This window comes from Anser cygnoides, chromosome 3, assembly GCF_040182565.1.
Source record: "Anser cygnoides isolate HZ-2024a breed goose chromosome 3, Taihu_goose_T2T_genome, whole genome shotgun sequence".
In the NCBI taxonomy this organism is placed as follows: Eukaryota; Metazoa; Chordata; class Aves; order Anseriformes; family Anatidae; genus Anser; species Anser cygnoides.
The window spans coordinates 46,670,882-46,697,701 of record NC_089875.1 but is presented as its reverse complement, the minus strand read 5'-3'; the positions used below and the strand labels follow the sequence as shown (position 1 = coordinate 46,697,701).

The 26,820-nt window shown below is 37.9% G+C and overlaps 1 protein-coding gene across 28 annotated transcripts in view; it reads left to right on the top strand.

The window, feature by feature from the left end:
- AFDN (afadin, adherens junction formation factor) overlaps window positions 1-26,820 on the top strand; it is a 130,257-nt gene that overhangs the window by 18,142 nt on the left and 85,295 nt on the right. For 17 of the 28 annotated variants that reach the window (XR_010830301.1, XM_066994111.1, XM_066994101.1 and 14 more), the window contains exons 2-6: window positions 17,385-17,580; window positions 19,165-19,280; window positions 20,833-20,996; window positions 22,288-22,448; window positions 23,448-23,605. Coding sequence is in view for 27 of the 28 variants with exons in the window: in XM_066994111.1 (XP_066850212.1) it covers window positions 17,385-17,580; window positions 19,165-19,280; window positions 20,833-20,996; window positions 22,288-22,448; window positions 23,448-23,605 (795 nt within the window). In the remaining variant the exon portion in view is untranslated. The remainder of the gene's footprint in view (window positions 1-17,384; window positions 17,581-19,164; window positions 19,281-20,832; window positions 20,997-22,287; window positions 22,449-23,447; window positions 23,606-26,820) is intronic. The other 11 variants (XM_066994112.1, XM_066994110.1, XM_066994102.1 and 8 more) reach the window with 3 other exon arrangements.

The following is a 26,820-nucleotide window of genomic DNA, read 5'->3' as shown; positions in this document are numbered from 1 at the left end:
TCTCTCTTTTTCCTGTATCAGTGACACAAAACTAGACTGATGAATAGAGGGGAATAAGCATTTTACTTGATCTACAGACAGTAATCGTGTTAATGCAGCTCAGGATGCTGTTGGCCGCTTTTGCCAGAGCATGCTTCTGACTCACCTTTTGCTTGATGCCCACCAAGATCACCTGTTCCTTTTCAGCAGAGCTGCTCCCTGGCCAGTCATTCCTGAGTGTATTCTTGCAATACATTACACCTTTCAAGGGCAGGGCTTCTGTCCACATTGAACTCCATGGAATTCAGAAATGAAGGAGGAAAAAAAAAGGGGGGGGCAAAACAAACAAAAAACCTTAAGAGCTCCCCTCCAGAAAACCCAAAGCAGAGAAGGGCAGGGGGATGCTACCACCAAATCCACCGTGCCAGAACGTTCCTTTTTTGTGAAACACCTACCTGTGTGCTTGAGTGCTTTGGATATTGAAATGTTTAGATGCTTTGTTGAAGTTGAGTACTTAAAGTACAGCTTTCTGCTACCTCTACGCTGCCCACCTTCTATGACCGAAAGTATTTTAATGTTTCGGGATATACTGTATAGATCCTTCGATATAGGCATACGTCAAGGGAGCGTAACTTAAATGAGAGCTTTTGGGGGGAGAGATTGAACAAGATTCTAATATTGCAGGACATGGTTGCACATTGTCTAAATCCCACTCTGCTCTGTTACTGTTTTCTGCTCCTGTATTTTCTCTTCCTCAGGACTGGAAGCCTGTAGCAGTTACTGAAGTAGGTGCTTGTAGTGGATGAGTTATACTAGATTTTTTTTTTAATTGTTGTTGATATGTCCTTATTGTAATATTTGCTTTTACTCCTCATTACTGCTAGTTTTATAACTCTGTATTTTGTGCAGTACAGAGTGTTAACAAGCTATTTTTTTCATATTGAATCTCTTGTTCTTTGTTTTGAATTCTGCTGTTGTGATACAGATCTCTGCATGATGTCTAAGAAAGTCTTTAAATACCAGCGTGCATTGCTTGGGGCAAGCAGTAGCTGCTCAATGTTTCTTGCATTTGTGATCTTTAAAAACAGAAAGTTCTATCTATGAAACGTTAATTTTAACCACAGAAAGATCTTTTTTCATGGTATCAGAACTTCAAAATGTCTGGTATAGTTGGTTAGATATGGAGATTAGGTCAATTGCATGGAAAAACAGTTATGCTGATAGTGTAACATTTTTCATTGAAACTAGTTCTTTAGAATTTCTTCTAAGTAGACTATAATACTATCTGGCTGCAAATGTTTAATATTGCTATTTTTTGCTTCAATGAAATATTTTTACCATTAAAATTTAAACTTTGAAACTTGGGTTTTATGAATCTGTTAATTCTGTAAATGTTCCAAGGACAGTATTAACATAGCAAGAACATAGAATTGAAATAAGCCAAGCATGCAAAATCCCCCAAATTCAATATTAAATGTTACATGTTGGTATTAAATTTAAACAAAGCTTTAAATCACCTTTCCTTCTTGTTTTATTAGAACCTGTATTGATAGAAACTTGTTATCCATTCCATAAGTAGCTAAGTTTCTACTTCAGCTGATATCCCCCTGCTCTGGATGCTTGTTCTTAGATTTCTACCTATAAACCTGGTAAAAAAAAAAAAAAAAAAAAAAAGGTTTATTGCACACTCTGGAAAGTCACTAGGTCAGGACTGGTCTGTCTCAGAAGTTCAGTGACGACAATCTGGAGTTCATCAACAAAAATACTCTTCCAGAAGTCTCCTTTCATTGATGGAGACTGTTCATCTGAACACAGCTGCAGCTATGCGTGGTAGAGAGGCTGTCTATATTATGACAATATGAAACCTTAACATTGAATAAACAAATTTGTGAAGGAAGCATTGAGTTGTACTCTATAGGATCTGTAGCCATCTGTCCTCTCAGTTCGAGGAATGAAGCTGCAGAGCTGCAGCTTTGTGTAAGTTAAAATACAGAAATGTATTGCTTGTTATTAACAGCATTATTCCAGACCAGGTGTGCATAGGAAGGGTGAAGAAGAAAGCAGTAATGGGAAGGATGCTCATGTGATGATTAAATATCTGGATTTTTCAGTAGTCATTGTTCCTATCTCCTCCTAGCTCCATACAACAACTTGTGTAATTGATCTGCCTTAACTGCCCTCTGAAACGTCCTTGGTCTTCTGTAAGCAGCCAGTGGCAGCTCTTGGTGGAAAAAGGAGCAAAGAGCCACAAAATGATGGGGCAGTATGAATTCAGTTGCTGACTTGTTGGAGTGGATTTGTTCTGATATTTAAATGAAAGGTGAGCAAGTAAGTTACTGGCTATTTAAAACTTTGAGCACATAATCAAGCGAATCAATCACATACTCATCCTTCAAATCCTCATTGAGACTAGAAGTAAAGCCTGAGTTTTATCTTACCTCATATCACAACAGTGATGATTCAAAATGTTCTATGTATTTATAAAGAAGTATTAATAAGTGGGAAAAGAGAGATCTTGCTGTGGTTCAGAAACAGAAATTTTTCATAAAATGAGGATAGTCTTGAACAGAACACTAAATCTAGTTAGAGACATAACCCCAACATATTTAGGAGCATAAGATCAACAATTCTAAAATAGTACCAAAAATGTTTTTGAACATGGGCATATATCTCAGCTCTATTGTTTAAAAATTTAAGGGTGATTTCTGCCCAAGTTCATTGTGACAAAAAATCCACATCAGTCTTTCTGTACCACATGGTATTTTTTTCTAGGTTATTTACGCTATTATGAAGAGAATTGCACAGGAAATGAGGAGCTTCCTATGTAATCAAGTGGTCAACTGTTGTTTCCCCTATCGGGAATAGAGTTGGCCATTACTCACACTCACCAAACTTGCGTTGTTGTCCTGAACATGGAATAGAGACTCTGAAGCAGTAGGAGGGAGAGAAAATGCAGTGGCCATGGTTCTAGAAAGAGTAGGTTTTGACTCATACCGTTATGAAGTGCTTTGAAGTGCTTCTTTGTTTTAATGACTTACTTTGTGACACAACTAAAGGTTATTTTTAGCAGCTTTAATTGAACTTTTACAAACACGTTTAACCTACCGTGTCTCTGGACTGACTTTCTCAATTATGATGGCTTCCTCAAATGTTATTTTCTTCTAATAATTTTGATTACTTTCCTCTTCTGGCATGTTTTGTTGAAATGATGCTACTGTGATCTCTGCAGGAAGTCAGAGACTCTCAGAGGACCATAAAACACAATGTTTGTGCGTGGACAATAGCTGATGTAGTATTTTGCAGAAGGTATCTTGGCATCGCTGAGTAACTCCTCTGCTGTTTGTGGCATTCCTACATTAACTGAGTCCATGTCAGTATTGTATTTATACATCCAGGACATGAAAAATATTTCTGAGGCTAGTATTAGCAGGTGGTGACTGTGGCTCTAATGTACTCTGTGTACAGTGGTTCCAAAGGGTTTTGGGGAAAAGATATTTCCAGTAGAAAATAACACCACCTTGGTATTTGATAACATTAATTGAACTGTGAGATAAGAGGAAACTGTATTTATTTTATGCAATGTTACTGTTAGACGTTAGATGCTATGTCCTTCAGTATTATAAACAAAAATGCTTCTATTCTCTTAAGTGATTTACTAATTGAAATATAGCCAGATTATACTTTAATAGTCTTTCTGAGGGCCGTTATATTGAGTTTCAAGTACCGTATCACTTTCAAAATGTTCTGTTTGTGGAGGCTTAGGCTGGTGAAATAGATGTTTAGATAGGCATGATGAAGTACCTCAGTTCCCGTGCGTAACCGGGTTATTACCTTTATATACTGCTAGAGCTGGCCTCTGATACGCGTCCCAGTCAGCTGGCCTGCTGGGTCCGCAGAGGTATTCCTTGCTTCTGTGAAATATTGTTCTTGGCTTTATTTTGAATACCAGTAGCTACAGAGGGGAAAAGTACAAGCGTGAGTCCATGTTCAGTTCTTCAGGTAGTGAAATGGCTTCCTGGCAGCCAGAGCTCCTCTGTCCATAGGGCCTCCTGTAAGCCCTCTGTCACGCTGGCGTTGGGTCGGGCCGGGCCTTACGTGAGCGCGTGGTGAGGTTCTTCTGAAAGGGTTGGTTGTCTTTGAGCTGTTTCAGAGGTAAAAGCCCATCAGGGTTCAAAGAAATGCTTGGGTTGAAGGCAAGGTAATGACAGAGGAGGCAGGGCAGAAAGGGAGAGGGAAAGCCCCTGCAAATGTCCCCGCTGCTTGCCCTCCGGTTAGCTTAGTGTTGTGCTCTCCCTTGCTGCCACATGCCAACAGGACGTGCAGATTAATTTTTCTGTCCAGTAACTGGCACTTGAGGACTTCCAGGGAATTTATTTCCAGGTTTATGAGTATATTACATTCTGTATTCTGCTCTAACAGTAATAATGCAGGGGATACGTAAAAGAAGAAACAGCTGAGGTACAGAGATTTTCTTGGTAAATGAACCTGTTTACTGAGAAGGACCTTTCCGCCGATAAACTTGCTTCCAGTCTGGCAAAATAGACATTATTGGAGGTGGGAACGAATGTGGAACCTCCTAGGAGAAAAGCAAACTAGTAAATAGTTGTAAGATTAAATGGTTTCGGATGAGAAGAGGGGTACCAGCTCAAAACACATCAGTAAAGCATGTTATTACATTGATAGCTACCACTATATCATCTTTTTCAGATCTAAAAATAGATAGTGAGCAAGTTTCACAGTGAAATGGGAACGAAAAGAAATACTTTGGTTGAATAAGTATGTAAGTATGAAATCTGTTTAAATGTTTAGGGCTACTTTGAACTAGCTTTTGTGTTAGAACGGAGGAATTTATTTATAGCATGAAAAGTCAAAGGGAAGCTTCACAAAAGAGTGAGTGCGGAATCGCTATCAGTTTGAAGATAACAGAGATGGCATTACTGCAGAGAAAGCCCCTTTTTAACTTGTCAGCAAGTTGCATTGTTTTTGAATGCAGCTAACTGAAGCTGAATGTCACTCAGCCAGCACAGTGCCTGGTAAAAATGTTGCCAAAGATTATACAACAGGATTAAGTAGGATTTGCAGGGAGAAGGCCATCAACAGATAAACTTTACCAAGCTATTACAACTATTGTAAAGATTTTTCTGTACTATCTGTGTCCTTGGATAGTCTTGTCAGACTCCATTAGATAACTAATGGCATTAATAAGCTGCTTCTTAACTTTTAAGAGATGACCTGATTCCTTTAATTGAAACAAAACAAAACAAACCCCAAGCCATTCAAACTGATGACTCCTGTAGGGTATTGTGAGTGACAGAATTAAAAAGAAAACCCAGCCTTTTTGGACACCCTCTCTAGTATTTGAAAGTTGCAATGTGGATCCAATTTTTCTTTTAAATGTTCCAGAAAGGTTATAGTTAATGCTTTAATTGTGACTAAAACTGTGCATTGTTTTCATTTGGCTACTTGTTTTGTATCTGTAGTGAATGAATATCTATTTTTTGGATGTATGGCATAAGTAAATGGAAGGCTGTCTTAGCTTTTGTGTGTTTGTATGCTCCAGCTGAAGCAGTGTGTAAGCACTGTGGTTGCACATCTCTGAGTGAGATCAGCTAACTGTGTCAGAGCCACCGTCATTCAGCAGTGCAGGCCTTGGATTTTTTGGTGGGTTGTTGGTTTTGTTTTTCCATTTGTTTGGTGTTGTTGTTTTTGGCAGAAATAACATTGTAGATGTTGGCGATTTTATAAACCGAAGTCGTTTCTCTTTTCTGAGAGAGACAAGTGGGGAAGGTAAGTATTTCAGGTAGAAAGTAAAAACAGCAGTAGTTCAAAAAGAGGTTCTTTCTTCGTTTCTATCATGAGCATTTGTTAGAGCAAAGGTTGCATTCTAGGCTACATTTTGAAAGGGTATTATTCCCTCAAACCTGCTTGACTGACTTAATATACGTGGAAAATAACTTTTTGAAATCCAGTCAAGTGCTGGATTTGAACCAACGTTATCTGGAATGCATGAACTTAATGATCGTGGACCAAATTCCAAGACAGTGCAACAATGGTTGTACAACTGGAACGAATTTAAATGTTGCACATTAGTGTCTCTTGAGGTACTTGAACTGTTAATAAGGTTAATGAAGCTGGCAACTGTTCGGTGCAGTTCCTGTGCTATCACATTGCTTTTTGGCAAGATCTTGACCCGCTATAAAACCTTAAGCAATGTCAATTTGGCAGTGAGCTCTTAACAGTGCTGTAAACAAGAGAATACAGATTGAGAGTTTTTTCTGTTTAGGACCCCTTTCTCCCCAGATTTATGTACACAGTACTCCTTTGTAGGTCTGTATATTTTGTTTTGTCTGGTAGCATCCTCTTATGTTTTCTTTAGCTGTATAATTCTTCATAATTGCACTGAGGTCCCTCAAAAAAGAAGTAAATATTTTTCTCCTTTTAAACTGTTTTTAAAATGGGCCTGCCCAGTCTTGGTGGATAGGTGGGGAAATGTGGGGTCTGGGTCTAGTCAAGAGATTTTGTATTAAGGTAAGGATCTAAGTGCCTTCTTGTGTTATATGGTGTGCTTTGTTTTTAATTTTGCTTGTTTGTAAAGCCTTCAGTGTTTTTTTTTTTTTTTAAGTTGATTCCCTGCTGCAGTTTTGTCTACTCTGGGAGAATCAGGTGCTTGTTTCCCATTAGGTTTGTTAGCATTCCTACTTCAAACTCCTGACTAATTAGCCTGGTTGCCAGAGCACTTGCATGCGGAGTATCAGATAGCAGCCACGTTTTTCTAGTTCAGTCAGTGTAGCTGGATGTCTTAACCCTCTATAGCGCAGGCTGCAGCTTATCCAACAAGGGTGAGAAACTAATGAAATGCAACCGAGTTTATCAGTGCAGGGTAGAAATTGGGGAAGTCAGTCTTTCCTGGCTCTGTCAGCAGAAGAACAAATACAATACGCCCCCTGGTTGTATTATGCAAATTGACCCTATTTCATGTTCTCTCTTGATGCCCTGTTGCATCATACTGAAGCCGGATACTAAAATAGTAAAAATACGCTGCTGATTGCAAGAAATTAATCCAAACGTCTGTGGGTTTAAAGGATTGTTTATAACACATTTTTTGTAGTGCAGTGAGTTTGTTTTTTTTTTTCCCCACAGACTATATGCAGTGCAAGTAAATGAATACTGCGTCAGACGGTTGAAGTTGGGGTCCAGGCCCGTTGGTGGATACCAGCTGGTCAAATGGGGTTCTTCATCGGTCCACTAGTTGTTAGATTTAACCTTCAGCCTACCTCAGGAATGTGAAGTTACTGCCGTGAGTGGTCAGAGACGAGACATGACATTTAGTTTCCACAATGGGAGAGCAGCTATAGTGTGTGTACTAAAGGTTGGACTAGATGATCTTAGAGGTCTTCTCCAATCTGAATGATTGTATGATTCTAGATTCTTGGACACTGGATAATCTACACAGGGAGTGAATAATTTGACTTGTGCTACCTCTAATAAAACTACACAATCAACTTCAGGAAGGACAGCCACAAGAAGCTAAACTTCATGGGTTTGATTGCTGGTGAAAATGTATCTTTTAATAATGTAGCTTTCTGTGTTAGCTAACAGAAATGCTGATTTACCTGCATCTATTGCTGCTTGTGTTGTTTTCACCTCAAGACCTCAAAATTCTATTTTCAGTTTTTAGCAGTTTCACTGATTAACTTAAAAACTAGTTTTACTGACATTTTTTATGGATTTAAGATGATTCATAATGATAAGTTTCTCTACCAAAATTTATTTATGCAGGAAACAATTCAATAATATATAAATTATATTATGAAATATACCTTGCAATATGCCTGTTTTGGAAATGCCATTAAGATTAGAGTATTCTAAACTTTAGTTTGTGACTTTTTGAAAGTTATTTTCTTGAATTCCATGCGTTTGTGGAATGAGCCTTCAAAATATTTGAGAGAGATGTGCTGTTTCAGTATCAGGTCACGTTTCCACTTAGCTTATCAGCATTGTCAGTCTCTTCTCAGACACTGCTCCACCATATCAGCGTCAGCATGCTCAGGAGACCTTTTTTATTTTTGGTGCTGATGCCACTGTAGATGAGCTAGACCTACTTTTCCCTTGAAAAACCTCCATTCAGATCTTCCCTTATTACATGGAAGTTCAAAACATTCCTTTGAAAACCTGTTTGCCTCTAGCTTTAGAAATTGCGCTTTGAACATCGGATTGTCAGTGTACACAGAAACACCTTATTGCCGTGCTGTTAGCCTCTCAACTACCTTCAGAAATGTATAAACACTGTGTGAGAAAACAGAAGCACAATTAGGGGTTGCCTGGCTGCTGTCAAGTCAACCGGACGTCCTGATGATGATGATGGTGCCATGTGGTTGAGCAGGTGTGGAATGGAGAGCGGTCAGATGGGGCTGGATAGATGGGCTGCTACAGCACGGCTCCCTCCTTTGGTCTGAGCTGCAGCATGCCAAGCCAGCGCAGCCTGAAACGAAACCAAACAAAAAATGTCCCTGCTGGCTTGCAGTGCAGCTGACAGTGCCGTGAAGTCTCTGTGCAGGGTCAGGTGTGTGCTGATGCTACTGCAAGAGTGGGAATGAAGTGTCTAGCTTGGCCAAGGCTGCTGTTTCACAGTTCCTTCAGGCTGATACAAGGTGCCAGCAGAAGGACGGTTTCACCCAAGTGTTCGCACTAACAGCTTCCCTGACAGGGAGCAGAGGAAGAAGAGAAAAAAATCCCTTCTGGATGCCTAACGCTGACTCACGTTGCTGCTCAGCCGCAGGATGCGGTGGGGTCAGCGGCTCGGTATGGGGAAGGATGCTGTGCAGCAGCTAGGGGGGCTTGCTTTGCGGTGGCTGGCTGCGTGCACACGCTTGAGTGTTAACATGAGCTGAGGGCAGTCTTTGTTGTGGCCTGCCTGGTGCCCAAAGATGCTTAAGTACTGGGGCTGCATCTCTGCAGGTCATTGCTACTTGCTAATGTCCATGAAAAATAAGACTTCGAGTGCCTGAACTTTCATTCTCACCCTTACCATTTTCATTTTGTGATTTGGTTTGAGGTGGATGTACTGAAGAGTTCCTCTCCCTCCAAATCAAAGCATTTAAAAGGAACAGTCTATAACACAATAATTAATGAGAACCCTGACTTAATTCATCTATTCATCTGGGCTGCCCAGGGAGGTGGTTGAGTCGCCATCCCTGGAGGTCTTCAAAAGACGTTTAGATGTAGCCCTTAGTGATATGGTTTAGTGGAGGACTTGTTAGTGTTAGGGCAGAGGTTGGACTGGGTGATCTTGGAGGTCTCTTCCAACCTAGACGATTCTGTGATTCTGTGAAAGGGATGAGTTCTATTTTAAGACCTATGTGAAAGGTGCTATAGTGGATAGTCTGTGCTTCTAATTTCTCTTAAGTGTTTTGGAATAGCTTGTGAGCACTCTGTTCTTAGCTCTGCAATGGTGACAGGATGCAGGCAGATAGGAAAAAGGTAAGCAATGTATCCTTGAGACCTATCAATATTAATTTTTCTGCTTTTGCTCTTATGTCATGACTAATTCAGCATAGGCTTGGTTGTGTTTTTGACTTCTTACCTATTTTCAAATATCAATGAACTCTGCCTGGATCAATGTTTATCTGTTGGAGATTGTTTCAGAGTACTTTGGTAGACCAAACATGTACATCAATTACTTTCACTTTCTGTCATGTCACCTTCTTTAATCAATTTTCTAAATAATAAGTTTTGAGATTTGTGTTTTTTTTTTTTTTCAAAGTCTCTTTATGATTACTGCCTGGTCCTCAGTATTATGGTGTTAGGAAAGTCATAGAATGTCAGTGTTCTCCAGTAAACTGTATCAAATTTCATTTTGCAGAAAGAACAGTCTGCATTTTCTTCTGGTTAATTGTGAAAAGATAAATGATGCTGTACACCGCAGCGTAACAAAAAGTATCCTGCAGGTGGCAGACAGTTGCTGTGTGTTGCAAGTGCTGTTAAGATTTTCTTGATCATTTACCATAGACTGGGAAATTAGAGGGTTAAGCCTATAGTGCTTTTGGGGAGCACCCTTGGCACTTTTTTCTGTTTTGTTTTTTTACGGTAGCTGCTTCTGGAGCTGTAAGTCATGCTTGAAGACGCTTCGTGATGCTTTCACAACAATGTCCTTTGTAAAAGGTTGTGAAAACCCGAGTGTTTTCAGAATAAAGCATGGTTGATTGCTGCATGCTGAGTCTGGCCTTGGCAAAATACAATTCTGAACTGAAATGCGTTTTGTTGTTGGTTTGAAGTAGGTATGAAATATTCTGGTAGCTTACTTAGTGTGGATGGGTCAGTTACGGAGTTCAATTTTCTTGAACTACAAGGTGTATCTTGCCAGGAAAATATTCAGGATTACAATAATGTTTTTCGTTTAATCCCAATAATTATTATATTAATCATTCTTATTATGTAGGTAGTTTACTGATGGCAAGTAGGGAGAATGCTTACAAGATATACATGAGAATATTTGCATCAGTGATGATTTAGAGCTTGAATGGCCATGTGGACCTTATTTAAGAAAGTAAATCCTTTCCTAGAGTATGATTTAGTTGTATTTATAGAAATGTCTTTTGACCTTAGTTTAACATTTTATGTAGTATTTGTCATAGACTATAGTGATTTTTTTTTTGCATTGACTTAATTGAACTACATGTATATTATAAAAAACATTTGTACAAAAACCAAACCCTTGTGTTTTGATCCTGAGTTTTCATTTCAGTTTGTAGTGAGGCTGGTTCCTAGGGCGTAGTTTTCTTCAGGAAAATAAAAGGTGAATTCTTTTGGTTATCCACCTTCTGCTGTGGGCTATTGATAATTCTCTCTGATAGACAACTCTGTTGTTGGTCCTGCTTCTGTGACCATCACAGTGTGCGTAAATACAGCTGTGGCAGAATGAGTCAGTCTGTAGTGGAATATATTTCTGTTGATCCAGGTGTCAAAGGTTTGGAAAAGGAAATAAAGCTGTTTTTTCATCTGTAGTGTTTTTCCTCTCTTCTCTTGGAACCATTTAAGGTGTTCTACCATTAATCTCCAAACTGCGCTTCTTGAAGGTGTTTGAAAAGTTGTAGTTTAGCAAAAATTTTGCTTTTTCCACTAGATGGAAAACAGTTTATAACATTTAACAGTTTGATATTTTTTTTTGTATTAAGATCATGTGTAATTCTTTTTAATAGTTGATTGTAGAGCCTGTGTATGAGAATATCATCTATCCTTTAGTTTCAAGTAGGTGTAACTGCTGGGAACGCATACTACAGCTTTGTCTACTTTCAGTGCTTACTACTTTATTGTTTTAATGTTAGTTTGTTTTAAAAATATTGTAGGAATTCTTTTTTCATGTAAATACTTGTTGGAATTCTCCTAAAAGCCTGAAGTGTGCAAAGGAAGCGATTCCTTTTTTTCTCCGTAGACTTACTCTGGGTTAGTTACTAAGGCGTTACGTGAATGTTTCAGGATATCCTGTAGTGATAACGTTGTTATGTTGACCTGTTATATCAATATTGTGACCTGAATTCATTTAAAATCAGCTTGTATTTGCTTTAGTTCTAATTGTTGCACTGTGGATTGGTTTTATTTTGATTTATATTCTGGTAGCAAAACTCCTGAGCAACAAGTACGTGTATCTGAATAATAATTGCAGCTTAGTTAGGAGTTACTCTTCTGTAGATTTTTGCCTGTGGAATTTGAATGGGGCAGGAAGAAAGATGTGATGTTCTTAATGCCAGTTTTTGGTATTTTCTAGACCCAGTCATGCAGAATGCAGTTTGAAAGACACAGTGGTATTAATGCAGCTAAAAAACCAGCCTCAAAGATACGCTGTTGGGGGGGTTACAGGGGTTATGAGGATTTCTGAAGGGAAGCCTGCATATTCTCTACTGCTCAAGAGATCAAACGGTTTTCCAAATAGATAGCATGTAATGTATTTACACTTCAGTATTGAAGTGTGTATTGATTTTGTGATTGATACCGGTGGGATAGCAGTTTAAAAGCCCACTGGTATTGCTTGCTTAGCTTGTGGGGGCAGTGATCCTGACCCGCGTTCGTTGCTGCATCCTACGTATTGGAATAACACTTTGTCAGTGCCTTCTCTGACACTTGAAAGGAGGGGTTTCCTTTCTCACGCATGAGCACTGCTGCGGATTACTGCGTCTGGCTGTTATTGCTTTGTTTGCAGAAGCCTCTCTTTCATGCTTCGGGAAGTCCAGGTTTCCTTGCTGCAAGTCCCATTGTATCATGGGAGGCTTTTTCCAAACCTCACCTACAGTGCATTATTTTCATCTCTTTCCACTTGTTTTTCTTTCAGTCTTTCTTGACTATACTCTCCTATGGTAAAAAGACTGGGACAGCTGGAAGAAAATAGAGCTGATTTTGTACAGAGATTTCCAAATAACTGAGAATGTTAACAGTTACAGAAAATCACGGTATTAAATACTTCAGTAAATTATTTACCTGGTCTCAGTAATCACAGACCAAAGCTTGAGATACTCTTCTCTGCCTCTCTGGTTTATTTGTGCTTCTGTATGTAACTTTGAATGAGTGATTGTCTTGATTATTCCTGATTACTGCTAAAAGCAGAAATACCTACTTGATAGGAAGTAACTGGGAGCTGGATCTAAAGAGGGGAAAAAAAAACTTAGAAAACACTTTGTTGAAGCTTCATGGAGAACTTCAGATGATGGTGTTTGCTTTGAAAACTTAACTTATATGCCACACTTTCAGTTTTAAATGTTACTTTAGTGGTTGTGTGACTCTGTTATGTATTCAAGTTTGTTTCCTGCTTTTGTAGTGCTGTTTTTCAGCTGGTGATGGTCTGAGGTCAATGAGGATGTCAGAGGAGGGCCATAGCACTGGCAGTGCAGGTGTTCTCAAGGAATGTTTTGTCAAAGCTTTTCACAAGACTTTGGAGAATTTTGAAGGCTTCATATTGTGAAATTGTTTTTCAAGTGTGCCACTCTGGTGCTTTTCTATGTTTATTTTCTTTTTCTAAAGGCAGACTTCTGGAACACTTAGCCTGTTGGTTTTGAACCAGTTCTTGCGTAATGTCAATGACAGTAAGTTGTAACTAAGTAGTTGAAGCAAGGATGTGATGGCAGGCATTCTGATCAGCCCTCATCACACTGATCCATCAGTCCTCTTATGCAGCAAATAGCAAGAAATAGTGCAGCTGCACAGCATCTTTTCTTTTTTGTGCCTGATAAAGACACAATACCAACTCACTTCCATTTCTTTGTTTAAAAAAAAAAAAAAAAGAAAATGTCAGCTAACTGGTATTTTTTTATTAAGCAAACTTGAAACTTCTTTTGTATATACACACATGCACAGTGTGTATATATATATATGTATAGTGTATACTTTTGGAAATTACTCCACATTCTGATAGTGATAAAAAAGTACAGTTGGTCTCATTATTTAAGGAAAATGTTCTTTATGATTTGAAGAGCTTAAAAGGAGCTGACTTGTGCTAAGTGATTTAAAATGTACCTATTTCATTGTGGATGATGAGAGTTTAAATGTGGAAACTGACTGTATTTGTGCTGCCAAGGACTGTTCTGTATCCTCATGTTCCTATCTATGTAAGGAGCCATGGACTTGCACAAGAGATGCATATAATATTTAAAACGGGATTAGATGAGAAACCAAAACTGCTTATGATGCTTGTAAATTCCTGAGAGAAACTTAATAGAGTGTTCATATAGCTACGTAATCAGTCTCTTTTGAAATCCAGAAAACACTTTTGACTTCTTTTTTAGCAATTAATAAATGGCAGTTCCTTATCTTTAGAGAAAGATTTGTAAACATTTTGGGGAGATTTATTCGCTTACAAGTATACATTAGGTAGTAACATTTGGATATTTGGTATATCTATTTAATTTATGATATATTGTTTTCTTCTTTAGGCTTTCTTCTTGACACGAGTCCATGTTATAGATTGCAGTGAACCTAGCTAGCAGTTTTGCCAAAGAAATTAAGAAGTGAGCAGATTTGGAGGTGAAATGTACCTCTCAAACTCCTTAATGCAGATTTAAGAGTGGAGAGTGGAAACTGAAGTCTGGTGCCTACCTTACCTTATGTTGTCTTGTGGGTGGTGGCATCAGTCTTTGTACGGGTTTGTTATCGATGCTCTTAAGCACTTGGCCAGGATGCTAAATGTGCCTTAAACTGGACATAAATCCACACATGATATATAAATGTAATAATAAGTCTGGTGTGGTTTTTTGTAGTCTCCCACCTTCCTAATTTTTTGAAATGTGAAACCAGTTGTTTCAGTGTTACTTGAACACTTCTATTTAAACACTGTAATACTGCAGTAACGCCCAAAGGCAGGTTGGGGTTTACTTCAAATGGAACATAAAACGAGCTAGAGCTTTATATTGGAAAGATGTATCTATATTGTGGAGTGTTGTGATGCAGTTGTGCAGCCTATCTTATTTTTAACAGAAAACTTTGGAAAATTGGGTTGGGAGGCAGAGCTTGTGGGGATATAGATCGAGAAGCGGACATAAACGAGGATGGGGGGAAATGGGCAGCCAGTGGTCAGCGCATTCAATTATTTTCACACCCAGATAGTCAAAGCAAGGCAACAAAACTCGCGTGAGAGTTATTTAGAGGAACACATTACTGCTTTTCTGAAAGGAGAACAAAACTCCCTTTATACTTGCACTGTATCTTGAGTATTCACAATACAGTTTTGTTGTTGCATCTCTGTTTTGTTAGTGCCTGGAAGGAGAAGTAAGTTTTAGCAGCAAAACTTCAAAACATAGTAATAAAGAAACCCTTGATAGATTGGAGCGCTTCTTGAGCTGTTTTCTAGATCTTCTCTGAATGGATCTATGTTGCGTTCCTTTGCTCTTGAATCTCTGCCAGTCACTGCTACGCTGTAGTAGAGTACTAATAAAATCTATGGGATTAAACACATGGCTAATGGACAGTGGAACTTCTCAGTAAAGTGATCTTCTCTCTTCTAAAAAAGAATAAAAAAAATCAGCTGGCTCTTTATCTGTGTGTAGGAACTCGCACAATACTTAACTCCTGGAAAAAGAGGCCTGCAGTGTGCTTGTTTTCTCACTTAATTCTTGCTTCAGCAGTACCTTGGGGAAAACCTTGTGTAAAGGGAAATAAATGTCGTAAATGGGATATGGCTACGTTTCATGACACCTCTGCAGAAAGCTCATGTGTCTTCTCCTTTTTTAATGACCAAACAAGCGCAGCAAAACCTTAAGTTGGTGATAGGAAATGGTCATGGCTGCTTTGTAACGCATCATGGGTAAGGGGTGCTCACAGAAGAGGCGACCATTTAAATCGGTGCAAACAGGTGTGTAAGAGGTGACTCAAAACATTACTGTCAGAAGGAGCTGCAGAATTTTCCAGCCCAACTGAAAATCCAGCATAGCTGCACTGGGAAAACTTTTTAAAGCTAAAAGAGGCAACGGGTAGCTAAGTACTTGCCACCTGCAGAGAACTAAAGATGCCATGCAGGAGGTGCAGACCGAATTCATGCCAGCTGTCGAAGGAAGCGTGAAAAGAACCTGGCTTGGCAGAACATCAGGCAAAGGTAGCTGTTAGAAAGCAGAAGTAGTATCTCAATGAGGAAAATCGTAAGGATAGAAAATGTAGCAAGTAAAATACAAAAGCATAAGAAAAACGAAAGAATTTGCTGCATTACTTGTGAAGAGTCTTTAATAATAACTTTCCTTCAACAGATTAGTAGTAGCAAATTTACCACAAGCCCCAGGGCAATGGGATGGCCACTTCATAGAAGAAACTTTCAGAAGGTGATAGCAGAAAAAATTTGCTTCTGTGTTCACTGTTGAAAATCTTGGACAAGTTGCCATGCCAAGAACCTTCTTATGGTAACTCATCAGAGCAGCTCTTTCAAATCAGTGCTCGTTAAGAATTCAGAGAACAAAGCGACAACATGAGAGCAAGTTGCCAGAAGCGGGCAATATTCATCAAATAACTATACAAAGTGAGAGATGAAGTAACTGTAACTGCTGTGCGCTGATTCTTCCAGCTAGCCACCCCTAGGCCCTTGGATATAAATGCAGTGTGAAGCTGTAATTAAAAGGATGGTTACCAAGAATGTTGGCTGTGCTGATTAGAAGCTATAGTAACTTGCAGACTTACTGGACACGTGATAGTTCTAATAAATTGTGGAAGGGTCACAGAATCACAGAATTGTAGGGGTTGGAAGGGACCTCAAGAGATCATCGGGTCTAACCCCCCTGCCAAAGCAGGTTCCCTAGAGCAGGTTGGCCAGGTAGGCGTCCAGATGGGCCTTGAATATCTTCAGAGAAGGAGACTCTGGGTCAGCAGAGCTTTGTGAAAAGATGGTGATTCTCAAGCCTTGTAGAGCTTGTGGAAGGAATTAGCAAGAATATCAGACATTTTGGAAGAATTAATGGAGGGAGTGTCAGTGGTACAGACTCAAATGCTCTGGGAGGAGCAGCGCCTATGGTTGTAGAATTTGTCTTCTATGTGTACCTACGTGAGTGAGATGTTCATCTTACAGTGTAGGTTATAACACCCTTTTTTTTTTTCTTGGGTCCTCTGATAGAGTAGTGTCAGTAAATGTCTCCACTTTTTGCTGTTCAAAGATAGTATTTTTTATTTTTATGTGATCAGTTGCAGTACTGGAAAGGACTGTGCTTATGCAAAAGCTGGCATTGCACCCAGCACCAGAGGATATATCTACTAGAAAGAAAGTCCCTGTTAAGAGAAGACAGGAGTAGTAATTATCAAACTGTAGAAAAAACTTGGCAGCATCAGAGTGTGTAGGGAGCTGTACTGAAGACTATCCCTTCTGAACATATAAAACAAAACACAATTCAGATGATTTAGCTTTCCAATCAGGCTCTTTCTTGGACAAACAGATGCCAACATAAGACAGAAAAGCACATGGTGGGGTGAAGCGGAGGGAAAATATGGTGTTTAGGACTGTTGCGAGTAGAAAGCTGTTCTCTTTGAGACACACTGCACTTGGTCAAGTATGTTTACCTTGTGTTCTTACAGGCATGGGATACAGAGGCAGGCTGTGGGTAACAAAATAGATTGAGACTGGTCTCAAGATATATTTCTACGTAGGGAAAAATGTATATTAATTCTTATTCAGGTAAACCTGACAAGTTAAAAAGTTGAATACTTAAAGATTCAAATTTTAAGTATTTCAGTAATGTAGGATACTTGATTTCTTCTTATAGAAAATTTGTATGTTTTTTTCATGTTTATAGTGTCCAGGTCAGTAAACTGTAGTGTCCTCAAACTTTGGAAAACCACTGCAATATTTGAATGTCTTATGACTTCATAAAATATTCCTAACTAACAAACTGAACTATGAAACTTTGAACTGCTAGCCATCAATCATATTTTTACTTTTATTTTTCCAGGATTTGGAGTTTCATGGAGTAATGCGATTTTACTTTCAAGACAAAGCAGCTGGAAACTTTGCAACAAAATGTATCCGTGTCTCTAGTACTGCCACGACTCAAGATGTGATAGAAACGCTTGCAGAGAAGTTTCGACCAGACATGCGAATGTTGTCATCCCCTAAGTACTCACTTTATGAGGTGCATGTCAGTGGAGGTTAGTATTTTTTCACTATTTCCTGCAGCCACACCACTTTCCTATACACCCCTCGCCAAAGTATCTTAAATTTTACTCACAGATTCTGAGGCACCAGACTTGTGTTTTTTTTGTTATTGTTGATGTCAAATACATTGCTACTAATTGTAACGTGAGGGGAGTGGTATTTCAAAATGTCAGGCCTGTAGTTCATGTAAATTTTGATTATAATCTGTTAAATGCTGTGCTTGATGTCCTATTACTTGTTGACATTTGTGAGAGGGTTGCTATTTTTAGGGCTAGTCGGTAAAGGCTAGACTTCTAATGGGAGAATGGAGGTGTTAAATGGGAGCACTGAGTATGTCCTCAGTTCTGTGATGTTGTGGGCCTTTCATAGGTAGCCTTATGATGTATATGCTCTTACTGCTAAATTGGAGGAAGTTCAACATAGTATTATCTGAAGCTGCTGTGTTTCTTGAGTAGAACCTTTAGGATTACCTAGACTTCTAAATAGCCTTTTGATGTTGCTAGCATTTGATGTCATTCCTGTCCTGTCCCCTTGTCCCACCCCCCCAGGTTGGAAGGAGGTACAATGGAACATAGGTATGAGAAATCATATTTCTGTTTTCTTTTTCTTAATTTTGGAAGCTTACACAAAAGTGGCTTAACTACCTTAAATTCTATTTTTGAATAACTGAAACTAATATAATTTGAGATAGAGAATGGAAATTTATTGGGGTGTATGTCACTTCTCATGTGATGACGTGAGTTACAAGGGATTAGAAAAAAGTACATGTGTCATCAGTAATTAAAGCAATGAATACTATATGGGTTTTCTGCTTTAAGTTGTTTGTTTGTTTTTTTAAATCCCTTTGCACCGTACCTGTACTCAAAGTGAAATTGTTTCCTTCGCAGGGCAAGTTCCTGATTAAAACATGGCTCATAAGAGAGGCACTTCATTCCATATGAGTGTTTCACATTACATAAAATATAACTGCGAAGACATCATTGTCTTGCTATGTGTATATATTGTCTCCTACTTCCAGATGGAGATCAAATGGCAAAAGTAGTTTAATTTTTTAACCACCCTCTCAGATTTTTTTTTTGTGTACTTAAAATAGATACAACACACTAAATGCAGTTTGTCTAGTATATTTGCATAATGATTTTTTTATTTTATACTCTAATCTGTTTTTGTGCAGTCTTTCAAGAATAGTAGTTCTTGAGTCAAAGTCAGACTCATTAAATTTAAAATGAAAAAGGTGAATATTTTGGGGGTCTCACTAAGTTACAAAGCTTCAAGTATTTTGGCTGCAGAAATATCTTCTCCTGGTTTATAATCTTATATTTCAGACTTCAGTTCTGATAGTGCACAAAGCTGCTTCCTGCGGACCTTTATGTTATGTAGATAGAGGGAATTCACTTAGGCTGGTTGCTGCAAAGAAGACATACATCTCTGTCTCCGGACTCCCCCAGGCTTTCTGTCTCTCTACCTACAGGAAAGCATCAACTGATGGTTTACAGCTCAGCAAAACTGTAACTTTGTTTTTAAATCTCTTTGCTCTTGAGATGCCAAGTAACTTACCGCTTTTCACTTTTTTGAAGAAGAAAGAAGATTAGATGTAGATGAGAAGCCTCTTGTTGTACAATTAAACTGGAACAAAGATGATCGAGAAGGAAGATTTGTTCTCAAGAACGAAAATGATACACTTCCTCCTAAGGTGAGGCTTCAAGGAGTATGGTAGAGGTAACAGTATTTTTGCAATTTGTGGGACATGCTCATATAGTAAAACTTCTACTTTTCTAAATTCCTGAGAACAATTGATGATGGTGATGATCTTGTATACGTAGAGCAAGTCTATTCAAATCCTTAAAATGGATCTTCCCAACACGGCATTTTTCTGATCTTTCAGAGGACTTCTGATGCTTTGATTTATGCAGCTGTCTGGTACTGCAGCATGTAGTGCCCAGAAAACTTAGCTTGCTTTGCTCTAATAAGATGAAGTAAAAGTACCCTACAATAGTATGAGATGCCAAACACCTAAGAGGTAATCTCACCTCTTGCGGAGCCCTTAGAGGGGGATGCCAGAGAGAACTGAGTAACTAAGAAATGTTACCTGTCTTGGTAACGACCAGTTTGTTGATGAAACTGGTGAGAGACTTTCCTTTGGGGGATTTTTTTTTCCTTCCAATATACACAAAGTAGTTTTTGTATGACTGATGTTCCTCTTTTTTTTTTTTTTTTTGTATTAGTCATGAAGCATTTCATTAGTAACATGAAATTAGATCAGATTTTGGCTCCTGAAGTCATATAACTTTATATATAATTTCTAACTTGGGTATTTATAGTTATGGAAAATATGCTGTTTAGTGTGGGGATATCTATCTTCAGACAAGTTTTTCATCCTGGGGTGAGCACTGAATTTCATTTACTCCTGGAATTATAGCTTTTTGATTTTAAAGTTGCTATAAGTACATAAGCTATTTTTATGCTTACACTATGCTTTTAACTATAAGATACACCTGTCAGACATGGGGAAAGAAAATTAATGATGTCTTGCACTACATTTACTGGTCTTGCTTTACCTTTTCATTGAATTAAGTAATCCGCAGTCCTCCTTCTGCGTTCTTCGCTTTCTGATAGATGAGGGGGGGAAAAAAGGAAAAAACAACCTGCATCATTTTTTGCTCATCTTTATTATTTTCTCCACAGAAGGCAAATGAGCATAAGATTACAGGTATCTTGTGTATACAAGGAGCAGGATTTGGAGAAGAGAACACTGGAAGGACAACTCAGAAAAATACATCATAGGGGAAATGTTCTCTCTAATGTTTTTCCTTCTGCAGTTTATTCTTATCTGATGTTCCAACACAGTTGTCTTGAAAACAGATTAAATGTAGTGTTGTTTCGTGAAGCAGTTTTTACTGGGAGGCGGAAATTGGTTTTGCAGCCTTTGGTTAATCTTTAAGGCTGAGTAGATAGTAGGCATTATTCAAGTAAAATTCTGGTTTTCATTTGCTTGAGTACATTTCATGAGTACAGGGTACTTAAGCAGTTCATACCTTCTTTGGAATATGAGATTATTTTGGCCTTTTGTCTTATTCCTGAGAGTTTCAGTCCCATCCCTGTGTAATGGAGTATTGTTGCCAGGAGTACTGTTTTCATGTTAGTGATGCTGTGTCTTAATCAGACTTGCATGGAAAGTTAAAACCAATACTAAATCTTCATTAAACTAAAAATGATGGAAATTGTTTTAAACTGGTTCGTTTCAGAAGGCTCAGAGTAATGGCCCTGAAAAACAAGAAAAAGAGGGAGTAATTCAGAATTTCAAACGAACTCTCTCAAAAAAAGAAAAAAAGGAAAAGAAGAGGCGTGAAAAAGAGGCATTGCGACAAGCATCAGATAAAGATGATCGATTTCTTCATGGGGATGATATGTAAGTGTTCTAAACTTTGGTCAGTTCGTACAACCTACATCTTACTTCAAAGGATTCCTTCTCTCTTCAAAATAAGTCCTTTTTTCTTTTAGAAGTAAGTAGTTAACCTAAGTATGATACCATCATAAACCAAAACGTGATATTAAATTCTGTGGTTTGTATGTACGTTTTGCTGCAAAGCTTATTTTCAAACCATGAACCTTTTTTTCACCTCTTTATCCTTGTACAAAAATCAACACATGCTTGGTGACATGGACTTCCCTCACTATGGTTTTTCTTGAGCACTTACTCTAGTGTCGGTCTATTCGCTTCTCTGATTGTTTTGCCTATTGACAGAAAAAGTAGTCTGTGTAGGTGGCTGCAGTTGACTTACCACCTGACTATGAGCTTGTTTTTCTGGGAGGCATGTTTTGATAGCCAGTGTTCTAGGTTGTCCAAATCTTACTCCCAAATATGCTATTCCTAATTCATTGGGGCAGAGCATACATTAATTTTGTGACACAGAGTCAGGCATGAATAAATATATGTAAAACTAGAAAGATGCAAAAAGGTCTGCATTAAATTCAACTTTTTCTCAGTTCTGTAGGCTTCATATCTAGTAGACCAGAAAAAAAGTCATTAATGGTATTTTTTAACATAGAAAATGAACAATGAAAACTTACTAATTGTTAACAGATTCTCAGGAGTGTAAGAAATTAGTTGACTGCTTGACACAGCCTGTTTCTATTTTTTCATTTTCTTGAGATCAAGATTGATTTTCATTTGTGTAGTACTGTTATGCATGAATATGCTTGCACTGTTCTTCAGATGTCAGCATGGGCTTTCCAGTGTTCCATACAGTTATTTAGCTTGATCTTAATTTTTTTAAAAATTGAAGTAGAAATGTATTTTAAGTGCGTGAACTAAAGGAAAAGCACGAGCTGCAAGCACATGCAAATTCTGCTTCCACATGACTTGCAGTATTTGTAACTCACAACAAAGTTAAGAGTATAATGTAAGGTTCTGTAATGCCTCATCTATTTGTTTGTTTTTTGCCTAGGAGATAGAAGGCTTCTTTATTTCTTGAAAGGTAGCAATCATGAGTACTTAAATTGCTGACTATTTCAGGTGTACATGAACAGTGCTAGACCTTGCAAAAGTGCAATTCATATAAAAACCTTCTACCAATAACTTAACTGATCTCCTATATGTATGGTTTCTACTTGCCTTTTATGCTTTATGAAGTGATGAGGTGATGTATTTTAAGCTATTAATGGCAATTTTTTTCTCCTTGTTTAAATTATCATGGCAGTGAGAATTCTCGCCTTGCAGCTGAGGTTTACAAAGACATGCCTGAAACCAGCTTCACTCGCACAATATCTAATCCTGAGGTGGTTATGAAACGGCGGCGACAGCAAAAACTAGAGAAGAGAATGCAGGAATTTCGCAGTTCTGATGGCAGACCAGATTCAGGTACATTGATTTCTTTCGGTTAAGCTGATGTTGATTTGTTTACTGAGAGAGTATTTTTAAGGCCAGCAGCTCCTGTACATTTGACTTAAATTAATCTTGAAGGACAAAAAAAATACTGGAGAAAGAAAAAGTTATATATAGTGTAATTGAATGAAAGATTTGTGGAGGTAAGATTCCGTGGGAGTGTATTGTGTGATTAGTGAGAGTTACGGGCAAATTGATAGGAGAGAATACGCTTATCGATCTTGCTGACAGTGCTAAGCCGGGGAAGAAGGAAGGACAGAATTAGATTTATGAAAGTGACAAATGGGAGAAGTCTTCTGAAATAAATGTGGTTCATTTTACTAAGAACAAACTGAGTGATCAGCACGTAAAAATGCAATCAGTAGCACAAATACAAGGTGGCACAGAATAATTGTTCAGCTCTGCCCATACGCTTCTGGTAGATATGGTAGATCGCAGTGATCGAGTATTTCATGTTGTTGGGGTAGGTGTAAAGATCATCGTGCTTGTGTAAACGTTAGCATTGTGTAAGACAAATGGAACAGTTTCAGTACTGATGAAACATCAAATAACGTATTTTACCAATGAAAGAGTAGTGAAGAACGAGTACAAGCATAGAAAACATTGCCTGGGAGGAAAGTCTTAAGTGGGCTTTTTAAAGAGAGGAGAGAATCCTAAGGGTCAGCACGAGCTGGCTGTTGAGATGAGAAGAATCAGTTCTTCATCCAGTTGTTTTCACTGTTTCATTTTAACTTCACATAAGAATGGTAAAGAGGGTGAAGCATTGGGGGAAAAAGCTTGCTTATAGAATAAAGCATCAGCAATGGCAGAGACACATTTTGAGGATTTTATGTAACTTATCTTGTATTAGTGGATTGACTAAATGATTTCTAAAGGCATTCTTTCTTACATTCTGTTTAAAAAATATATATAATAAATGGCTTTTTATGTATATATATTCAGTGGTAGCAATGTTTATTAAATTTTGTTTCCAAGGTGGGACACTGAGAATTTATGCAGACAGTCTGAAACCAAATATACCATACAAGACAATCCTGCTGTCCACTACAGATACTGCAGACTTTGCAGTTATTGAAGCACTGGAGAAATATGGCCTGGAGAAGGAGAATCCCAAGGATTATTGTATTGCTCGTGTAAGTAGTGTTTAAGTTTTATAAGAACATAAATCTTCCCATCTTAAATTATTACTTGCTATGTAGATGAACACTGATAATGAACGGAACATATTTCTGGTCTTGGCACTGTGGCTTTATGCCACAAGAGTGTTTATGCTTCACAGACGTATAAACTAATGGTTAATCCTGCAGATTCTGAAATTTGTGCTGTTTGTGCACAAGCTATTCCCCTGAACTAAATGAGTCTGCTCAGAGGCAAAAGTGCTCAGTCCATACTCCATTATAAAAGGTGCCTTATGCCTTTCAGTGTTAGTTTATCCTCATTGCAAATCAGGAAAGATTAAACATTTAACTGAAACTGGCACTTACTTTCAGAATTTCATTATTTTAGGAGTTCTAAGTTCATTTTATAGAACCACTATTTCTGAGAGGTAAAGCTTTATCAAATAGGCCTATGGACAGTGCAGATTAAAAATTACAAACTTTTGTCCATATCATCTTCTGAAGGAGAACAGTGAGACTTGAAAATGTTTGATCCTCATTTGATTCCAATCTTTGATTACATTTCTGTCTGTTAGTTGTCTAATAAACTTGGATTTATGGCTCCTTAAAAGGATGAAAGAAAGGGAAAAATGTTTGTGTCGTTACATTGCTGTCTCTTCCTTCCCCTGCCTCTTCTCCAGTACCAAAAGTGCCACTGGAGAGCAGTAAGAAAACTTGCTGTTCCCCACACCTTCTGTCTACTCTAAAGGATGTGGATATTTTGTCTTTGGTCTTCACATTGCTTTCAGATTTGTTTTTTGATAGTCCGAGAAATCTTTGGTTCTGTTGTGCTTACAGCCTGTAATGGTAGAATTAGTGTGGAATTGACATGCTCTTCTAATGTCTAATTAGTAATAAGGAAACTGTAAGGTAGTGCTTTTGTAGTTTCATGGCAGTGAACTAATTCTAGTTTTTGGTGTGTAAAGTTTTTGTTTTAGTTCTAGGCACATCTTTAATGAAGTTCTTGACGTTTTATCCGTGTCTTCGTTAACTTGTAATTGTGATTCCAACTGTTAAAGTTAACTTCAGTAAAATTTTAAATAGTTCTTTTTTATAAGAGGGAATCACTTTTAAAGTAATAGTTACTGCATTTTTTTTAATGACACAGTACATTTTAAAAGTGATTTTCAGTTCTGGCTGTGAAGTATTTTCTATGTATAGTCTTAATCATGCTAATTATTTTTCACATTGTGTGTTCTATAAATGAAATCTACAATTTGCAGTCATCAATGTTATTAAACAGGCTGCTCATTTGACGTGCTAGTTTTTCTGCTGTTTTGAGAGAGTTGTGGATTGCAGCAGAAACACTGTGACCGTCTTCAGAATTTGAAAGATAGTTTTCCATTGGTCCATTTTGTTTGGAGTTAGAGCGTATTATGATGTATTGCAGAATACTTATATTTTAGAAAATCTATTGAACTGATTGCACACTCGTATACAAGGAAAAAATTTTTGCAAGTTACTGTTGTGATGGTGTTTCTCCTCTTATACCTCCCCTTGTTCTCCAGTTGTGTGGGAATGTTTAATGTAGAAAATAGTCCAATAGTATCGATTTTGAGAGATTAACAAAGTTTTTGCTATGAAGTAAATTGCTTTAACGTAGTTTTTAGGAAAGCACTGCTGGAAAACAGTTTGCCTTTTCTGAGCAGCACATCTTCTTGGTACAGTAAATTTCTATAATGAAATAAGTTCTGTGTTCACATTTTAAATATTTGAGTCGTATTCGTTAGCTAACTGCAAATCTTTCTTAAATACCTCTCAAGTGCAGAAGACCTGACTGTTTTGCTCATCAAAAGTCATTGTCAAAAATCTATTCAACTATTCTCAGTGACTCTGTTCCTACAATGTTTGGGTTTAAAATACAATAATCCTTCCTGTTTTACTGAAGATGAGTATTTTAAGATAAACTAACTTTAAAATCTAGTTTTTGCCAGATACGTTATGAAGTTGCTTTCATTGCTTGAAATATTTAAAATACCCTAGGTTTAGCCTGACATGTCTTTCAGTGTTGTTTCCTTGGTTGGAAACCAACAACAATATTGGTAAATAGGTTTCAGGGCAGCTTCACATAACTTCACTGAAGAACCATAGCTGTTCTTTACCTCTCTCAGCGTTTTCCCCCATACACACTCCTTATTTTCTGACAGTTTACAGTGTGGAAGACAGATCTGTCTTGTCTATGTTGATATTTTTTACTTCTTGTTGAGTTAAAAGCAGTGTACAGTATAACTGTAATTTCCTATTGGTTGGGATTTGTAAATATTTTGTTCTCTTTGGGTGGCAGGTGAAGTTTTTCAAAGAAGTCTTAAGCCAGTTGACATTTACTTAACTTTTAAAGTAGATCTTAAATTATATGACAAGACCTTTATACGGCTGCATGAGTACCTGTAATAAAGTTCACTCACTTCTGAAGTTTCAATTGAAACGTGAACACTAAGATTTCTTCCTCTCAGTGCTTAACATTGCTATTTACATTAAGAGTTGTCAGTTTCCTGTTACTTTCTTTCATATCCCATTTTGCCATGTATCATGCTGCATCTTTATGCCTGGTTCCAAAGTGCTTTTCCATGTAATCAAGTAAACACAGGTTTGTTCCAATATACATTGTGTTTGTTTCAGTTCACTTGGCTTGAGTCCCCTGCGTAGTACAAGGTTCACTGCACATCTCTCAAGATGTCAAATTAATTAGACAGTCTTCCAAGCTACCTGTGTAAGTTCGCTTCATTAGGGCATAAGACTTGAGGCATGCAGCAAAGCAGTAAAACTTTTAAAGTGGAATAGTTTTTATCCATCTCCAGTTCCTACTGCATTGCAGAAATCAGGGGAGTGTGCGCACCCCATTTACTTTAAACTGCATCTTCTGTTTTTTTGGTATGAAAGCAAATCCCTAGCTGTGAGCCAAGAAATGATCATAATATAAACCTATTCCATGTTTTTCCATTATTCTGAAATATGGGGAATTTGGCCTTGTGTGAGAGAGAGGCAGCATTCACCTAAAACATAAAGACGTCTTCTAAAACTGCTTCATCATGATTGCGAGCCTCCGGCCTGCATAAGCTGAGTTGTCGTGTTTTGTGCCTTTGCTTTGTTCAAGGTTAGGTCACATGCTTTTTTTTTTTTTTTTCCCTTTCTTTTTTAAGCGGTGTATGTCTGGGCTCATCAGCTCACGTCTCTTGTGAAACAGAAGTAAT